General features: G+C 39.2%; 1 protein-coding gene across 1 annotated transcript in view; it reads right to left on the reverse strand.

Annotated features, from left to right (window-relative positions):
- The window catches only part of GPR125 (G protein-coupled receptor 125), a 117,566-nt gene that overhangs the window by 13,613 nt on the left and 95,620 nt on the right, over positions 1-8,333 (reverse strand). Inside the window, exons 16-17 of the mRNA XM_010839938.1 lie at positions 3,067-3,191; positions 1,887-2,010 (exon numbers count right to left, since the gene is read on the reverse strand). Of these exons, the coding sequence (XP_010838240.1) occupies positions 1,887-2,010; positions 3,067-3,191 (249 nt within the window). The remainder of the gene's footprint in view (positions 1-1,886; positions 2,011-3,066; positions 3,192-8,333) is intronic.

Genomic DNA, 8,333 nt, shown 5'->3' on the forward strand with positions numbered 1-8,333 from the left:
TTCTCCAGGCAAGAACACTGGAGTGGGTTGCCATTTCCTTCTCCAATGCATGTAAGTGAAAAGTGAAAGTGAAGTCGTTCAGTCGAGTCTGACTCTTCGCGACCCCATGGACTGCAGCCTACTAGGCTCCTCCGTCCATGGGGTTTTCCAAGCAAGAGTACTGGAGTGGGGTGCCATCACCTTCTCCAAGAAGAATTCCTACTCTACTATTTTTCAGAAGTATCCTAACTATCACTGATCCTTCTTTACTTTCATATAAATTTAAGGACCATTTTATTGAGTTTCATGAAAAATTCTCTTATCTACAGATTAATTTAGGAGGAACTGCTACCTCTCTGACTTTAACTTTTCCTATCCTTGGACCTAGTGTATTTCTCCATTTATTTAGGTCTTCTTTAATATACACTAAAATTTTACCTGCAAATCTTGAATATTTTTATTATTTCTAAGTACTGGATATTTTTTGATACTACATAAATGTTACCTTCTCATTAATTATGTTTTCTCTTGGTTACATTTCTGCATACTAGCAGCACACTTTGTATATTAAACTACATAAAAAAACTACATACATAGGAAACAAGTTTTCCTATTTTTCTAATAATTTATCTGTAAATTACTTTAGCTTTTCTAATGCAAATAGTCTCATCATTTGACAACAACTCAATTATTATTCCTAACTTACAGGTGAGAAAATTGAGACACAGAAATGTTAAATATTGATATCAGGATCAAAGATAATTGTAGTCCTATGTTCACTGCAGTGTTACAACATTCAAGAGCTGGAAACAATCTAAATGTCTATTGATAGATGAATGGATAAAGAAAATGTAGTGTATGCATACAATGACATATGTATTCAGTCTTAAAAAGCAAGAAATCCTGTGACATACTACAACATGAATGAACCTTGAGGATATTATGTTAAATGAAATAAGTTAATCATGGAAGGAAAAGTACTGCATGATTCCACTGATATAAGGTATTTATGAAGTCAAGCTCACAGAGACAGAAAGTAGAATGGTGGGGCCAGGAGGTGAGGGGAAGGGATACAGGAGGTGGCCGTTTCGGAGGTCTAGTTTCAGCCACGCAAGATGAAAAAGTTCTAAAGATCTGCTGTATGTCCTTAGAGTTAAATCACCATACAACACACTTAGAAATTGGTTAAGAGGGTAGATCTCATTATCTGCAATTAAAAAAAGTTGAACAAATTGCCCATAAAAACACTGGAAAAAGCAGAACTGACATCCAAATCCACGTAATCTGAACTGTGAATTTCTATGTGACACTGTTTGCTATGATGCACATAGAAAATAATATGCAAATAAATACAATTTTATGTATTTCCTACTCATATGTTAAAAAGTTTTGTTTTTTATACTTATACTATTAGAACACTGTTTACTAATGCTATATATGTAATCATTTACTTGAAATTAAGAGTTGAAGATTTTTAAATTCTTCATATTTACCATACCTAGGAAGTTTCTTATTTTTATATCTTATAGTTAAAATCTTTATAATTCCTGTTTCCATAAATAGATAAGATTTTTAAAATCCTGTCAGAAAATGTTACTTCTTCAGGTATATCAGAATTTTATAAATTTTTAAAACTCAACGTTTGTCATTATAACAGACATAACAAGCAGCACAAAATTCCCAAAGATAAAAAGACAAGCTCCATAAGTCATATATCCGTTGTGAAATTATAATTCAGAACTTGAAGTATACTGCTGAATTATTTAAGTAACATTCAGGTTAACTTTAATTAGCTAAGGAAAAAAAGCTTTAAAGAAACAATTTTCCTTTTACAGTCAATGAAACATATGAAATTACTTTTTAATACCAGTATATTTTTTTTATTTTACTTTTTCACTTTGACTTACAGCTTGGCAGACGCTGGCATTTCTAGTTTGACTTATTCCTCCCACAAAGACCACACAGGTCAGAAAAATATGAAAGCACAAATTCACAAGCATGTGCCAGCCTTTGAGACTGATTCTAATCAAACTGTTAAAAGAAAAGGGAAAAAATTAATACTCGGGTTAATATACTTGAAGCTGGACATCTCCAAGTTAACATACCTAATTCATACAAGGCCAAATGTAAATGTGCAAACATTTTATTAAAACATACTATCACACACACATACAGGTTTTGAGAAATCCCTCAACACAATACAGTTTCTTAACATTTAACTTTATACACTAAAAAAGACAAGTCAAATGGAACTACTACAATCCACTAAAGGCTACACAAATTCTCCATAATAAGAAATCGTCCGCTTTTGTTAGTTATGATGTCTTATGACAGATGGATTACTTGTCTGCTTCCCAGAAAATTCTACAAGGTGCCAATCTCTATTTTTCCTGACCTACTAGGATAACACGGTCTAAACAACCAATGCATTTCCTCGTGGCCTTTCATAATGAAATGCTCAAGTCTTTCTTTCTTATATCAAAATCTCCTTGTTTCTTAACTAAATGTCAAGAAATGTCATATATGTCCAGCTTAAAGAGGAAAATACATTCTAGCAAAACCTCTTGAAAATGTATTCTGCTTAGCAAATCCTTTCAGTTCATTATATCTTACCATAAAATAAAAATTTCTGTACCTTTGCCTCTAATTAACAAAAACCATATCCCACACTTAAATGCCACAAGCTTTCTTAAATGCCATGTGTAAAAGAGACTATCACAACAGGCAAAAATTTATGAAATAGAAATAATACCACAGTCTGGTTCAGGAAGATACCTCTGCAGGTAACCAGGCTCCACTTTGACCTCACCCTCATGCCCCACTCCCCAACACACACTTCCCATGTTCTTTGCCAGGTACAAACCTAGCAGGATGACTGGACGCTGCAGAAGATGAGTTTATCACCACATGCACTTATTATTTATGTCTTGACTTGCATGAAGAAGGCCTGGAGGTACTCTAAAGTAACTGCCCTTACTTTGGAAGGACAGCATGGTATTAAATTAGGTATAAAATTAGGATAACATTTTATCGTAATTAAATGTGAAATAACGTCCACAGGCCTCTGCAGTCGGTTTCATTTCTTACCTGTGATGGTATATGTAACTGACGATGACCGCTAAGAGGCACAAGAGAAGAATGACAGCAGTCGTGTAGACCACAGGGTGCAGGAGATGGGCTGCCTGGGTGTAGATTTCGGATCCCGTCAGATCCTGAAGGGAAAATGAAAGCATTATTCTAGGAATGCTGCTCTGCACAAAGTTGTTGGGATTTTCTCAGGGGTAAAATATACCGATAAAGAGAACTCTGGCCCTTGGATCTCTTCATTGTATCCAAGGGCTATGTTTCATGCCATTTTCCTCACACATTACTATGCCCTCCTAACTTGTACTGTGTTAACTACTCATGTAGTATGTACAGACACATACATGCACACATACACACACACTCTTCTTACAACAGACTATCTGCTTTATAAATGTGAACACTGACTCTCCTTTGATGGTAGTGTTGAGGGAAAGCAGTGATTTAGAAGGTCAACCACAGACTTCAGCCTTTTTAATGCCCTCGGTTTCCGTGATGGTTCAGACGGTAAAGAATGCAGGAGACCCAGGTTCGATTCCTTGGTCAGGAAGATCCCCGAGAGAAGGGAATGGCAACCCACTCCAGTATTCTTGCCTGGAGAATCCCATGAACAGAGAAGCCTGGTGGGCTACAGTCCATGGGGTTGCAAAGAGTCAGAAGTGACTGAGCGACTAGCACTTCACTTTCACCCAACGTGTCACTCTGCATATTCACCAGCTAATAAGGTACAAGACAGCAGCAGTATCTCTTAGTCAATAAAGCCTAACCTCCCGCAGTCAAGTTCAACAAATATGAAGGGACCAGACACTGTGCGAAGGACAGGGATGCAATGCTAACCCATGATTCTTGCTCTTGAAGAGCTGAGAAGTCACAGGGTCCTCAGACACACAATGAGATCACAACCATGTTTGATCAACATAAGGGCAGCCCTGTGACTGAGCGCTTAGAGATCAAATACCAGTAATAACAAATAAGAATAGCAGATCACTCACAGAGCATTTATCCTAAACCAGGCACCGTGCCAGCACCCTACACAGAATAACCCTATAAGCTAGGTATATTGTTAGTCCCATTTTATAGCTTAAAAAACTGAGGCACAAAGAGGTTAAGGGCTGGGAAGATCAGATCTGAAAGAGTTTGTGGCTGCCAAGGCTCTGCTCCCTAAAACAAAGCAGACAGTGACATCCTAAAACGAAAACACCATTCACCTGAAGGCTTCCTTCCTGACAAAGGACTGGGGCAGGCTTGGAAGATGTCTCTCCCGGGGCCCCGGACCCCAAGCCAGACAACCAGGGTGTCAGGAGACAAAGCCACAGATTCACCAGGTCCTGTCACCAAATTCTCTTTCTAAACCGATTCTGAAAGCTAGAAAATGACAGCTGGACGTGGAAAGGAGTTCACAGTGGGATGCATCTCTAGTCAGGAAGTTATTAAAATAATTCTTAAAACTAGAAAAACCAAGATGTGAAGACAGGAAGGAATGGGTGAGACACACGAGGAAACTGACGGCTCAACAGAGGAGGAGGAGGGAGGGAAACAGCACACTTTCCTGGGGAGAATCAGTGCTCAATTGTGTATAACTACACAGCCAGAAAGATCTATCCGAACACCTTCGCAAATCCTTCATCATTAACAAATGACTAACAGAGGCCACAGAGCCTGACAAAAGTCAGAGTTAATGAGAAACTGGAGGCACAGCAGGGGAAATTCCACTCCAGCCCACGGTCAGGAGTCACAAGCCTGTACTTCATCTACGTATTTGATAAATGCCAGCTGGGTGACCACCGTGGCCAGGCACTATGCCAAGTACCAGGTATTCAGGGAAACACAGGATCTCTTGGGGGCTGAAGTCTATAAACTAAGACCCGAAAGGGAAAATACAAGACAGAAACCTACAGCCACCATTCTGAACAACCTGTCCTTGTAAGATGCCCATGGTCTATGGTACACAGTTTCAACATATCAATACTTGCATTCTGCTAAAAATCCAGAATGTTAGAAGAGAAATTCAAAGACGACTGGGGCAACAAGAGCCAGTTAGACGCTAGCTGGAGTGGACAGATTCTCCCTCGTTTCTATGAAAAGCTTCTATTCCCATGGAGAATAAATGAGGACAAACTTTCAGCATCTAGGATGTGGTCTCTTCACTCTTTCTGTGCACTGCCTGTTTTCCAATCCTTCAGGAAATGTTCCAAGAATACTTTGCCACCACTAGCTGTATGACCTGGGGCAGTTACCCCACAGTAAAATGGAGACACCACAGTCATCTCATCTGGCAGGGTCTGGGGAAGGGGCAGAACCTGTGTATGCTTGACTTCCACAGGCCTTTGCAGAGAATAACAAAACACAGGTGGCTGGATATTATCCAACAAAACATCAGACAAACTGCCAGTTCAGTTCAGTTCAGTCACTCAGTCATGTCCGACTCTTTGCAACCCCATGAACCGCAGCACAACAGGCCTCCCTGTCCATCACCAACTCCCGGAGTCCACCCAAACCCATGTCCATCGAGTCGGTGATGCCATCCAACCATCTCATTCTCTGTCGTCCCCTTCTCCTCCTGCCCTCAATCTTTTCCAGCATCAGGGTCTTTTCAAATGAGTCAGCTCTTCTCATCAGGTGGCCAAAGTACTGGAGTTTCAGCCCCAACATCAATCCTTCCAAAGAACACCCAGGACTGATCTCCTTCAGAATGGACTGGTTGGATCTCCTTGCAGTCCAAGGGACTCTCAAGAGTCTTCTCCAACACCACAGTTCAAAAGCATCAATTCTTCGGCGCTCAGCCTTCTTCACAGTCCAACTCTCACATCCATACATGACCATAGGAAAAACCATAGCCTTGACTAGATGGACCTTTGTTGGCAAACTAATGTCTCTGCTTTTTAATATGCTATCTAGGTTGGTCATAACTTTTTCCAAGGAGTAAGCATCTTTTTATTTCATGGCTGCAATCACCATCTGCAGTGATTTGGGAGCCGAAAAAAATAAAGTCTGACACTGTTTCCACTGTTTCCCCATCTATTTCCCATGAAGTGATGGGACCAGATGCCATGATCTTCATTTTCTGAATGTTGAGCTTTAAGCCAACTTTTTCACTCTCCTCTTTCACTTACATTTTATACAATATTTATGGTTAAAAGAATTCAGTTTTTTCAAAAGCCAATGAATGTGACATAGCATGAGCAGGAAGCTGGATGTTGACACAGAGGACCCAGAATGTTAAAACTCCAAAGTAGTCCTGGAGGAAGGAGCAAGTACTACTGACTGTCACACAGGGGCATTTTTGTTGTCACAATAAATAGACCTTTCTAAATGAAAGAGAACCCCTGGCAAGGTGTGAAGAGCCAGAGAGTTAAGAGCTCAAGCTTTGCAGGCCAAAGGCAAAATTGAGGTTATTATGCAGGTACTTATTAACCACTTAAAATATAATCTTTAAAACTTGGAAACCATTTCTAGCTTTCCAGCATTTAGAACATCAAACAAACAAATAAGAGCTGACTGGAACAGGCCTGTGGATCAAATATTTGCCAGGGTTTGCAGACTCCATTACTGGTGTAAAGGAGACAAATCAAGTTAATAAAAACTTGATCTTGTATCTTGATGACAAAATGTAAGAGAATTTAAGGCCATATAAGACAACTGAGAAGATCAGGATAGGAAAGAAGAGAAGTTAAAGACTAAAACAAAAGAGGTAAAGTAGAAATCTTAAGTTAAAACTATTTTCAATTATATCCATCAACAAATAGAGGCTTTGTGATACTGTAACAAAAACACAGGTGAAAGGAGTCCACAGGCACAGATTTCCAAATATAGAACAAATGAAGCCCTGGCGATGCAATGTGCAGCAAGGGACTACAGTTAATAATAATACAGAAGTTTGAAAGCTGCTCAAAGAGTAAAGCTAGTTTATACCATATGAGAAAAAAATTGTAACTGTATACTGATGGATGTTAACTAGACTTATTGTGGTGATCATTTTATAATATACACAAATACTGAATCATTACATTGTATACCTGAAGCTAATAAAATGTTGTATGTCAATTATACCTCTACTGAAAAAAAATCTACCTGTTCAGAAAGACACATATCAAAAGACTTCAATCTCTTTAATCTCACAGAAACCCATGATTCTTGCTTTTATTCTCTTTTTATAAATCAAATCACTTCCATTACAAAAAAATTACCAAATACATTGTCCAAATGGCCACTAGGAGACACCCACGGAAGAAAAGTACAAAGTGTCATTCACATTTGCAATACCGTGATACATAACATAGGAAAAGTCTGCCTCTGGTGCTTATTCAACCACAGTCCATCACTAAATGGTGATCTTAGTCACTCTTATATATGGTGCAAAGTTTAAGGGCTTCCCAGATGGCGCTAGTGGTAAAGGACCCACTTGCCAAAGCAGGAGACATAAGAGACGTGTGTTCAATCCCTGGGTCAGGAAGATCCCCTGGAGGAGGGAATGGCAACCCACTCCAGTATTCTTGCCTGGAGATTCCCATGGACAGAGGAACCTGGTGGGCTACAGTCCATGGGGTTGCAGAGTCGGACACAAATGAAGTGTTATTACTACTACTACTAAGTTTAAGAAAACAGGCCAGAAAATGGAAAGTAAAGTTCACCAAAATAAACTGCACCAATTCAGAGAATATTAAAACATGTAAAAGTGTGTTAAAAACTACAGAAGTACTTATTATTAAGGAACCAAATAAACGGAAGAAGAGCTTTTGAAATTTTTATTAACCTGATAGAGATTGATACAATAGTTTTAGCCTGAGAATTACTAAATATAAGATCACTGCTGCTGCTGCTGCTGCTGCTAAGTCGCTTCAGTCGTATCCGACTGTGTGTGACCCTGTAGACGGCAGCCCACCAGGCTCCCTTGTCCCTGGGATTCTCAAGGCAAGAACACTGGAGTGGGTTGCCATTTCCTTCTCCAATGCCTGAAAGTGAAAAGTGAAAGTGAAGTCGCTCAGTCGTATCCGACTCTTAGCAACCCCATGGACTGCAGCCTACCAGGCTCTTCCGTCCATGGGATTTTCCAGGCAAGAGTACTGGAGTGGGGTGCACTAGCAGTTTTAAATAATTTACTGGCATCACATCAATAATAATTATAAATTAATTATGGTTTAAACTCATCAAGATCTAAACAATGGAAGGAAGACCAAAGAAAAACATCTCAGTTTCCCTCTGTCAGAGTATAAGTATTTTAAAAAGAGTTTGGCAATAAAATAAAATTTTAGAAGAGATTTAAAATTTTT

The sequence above is a fragment of the Bison bison genome, unplaced genomic scaffold, assembly GCF_000754665.1.
Source record: "Bison bison bison isolate TAMUID 2011002044 unplaced genomic scaffold, Bison_UMD1.0 scf7180017864136, whole genome shotgun sequence".
Taxonomy (NCBI): Eukaryota; Metazoa; Chordata; class Mammalia; order Artiodactyla; family Bovidae; genus Bison; species Bison bison.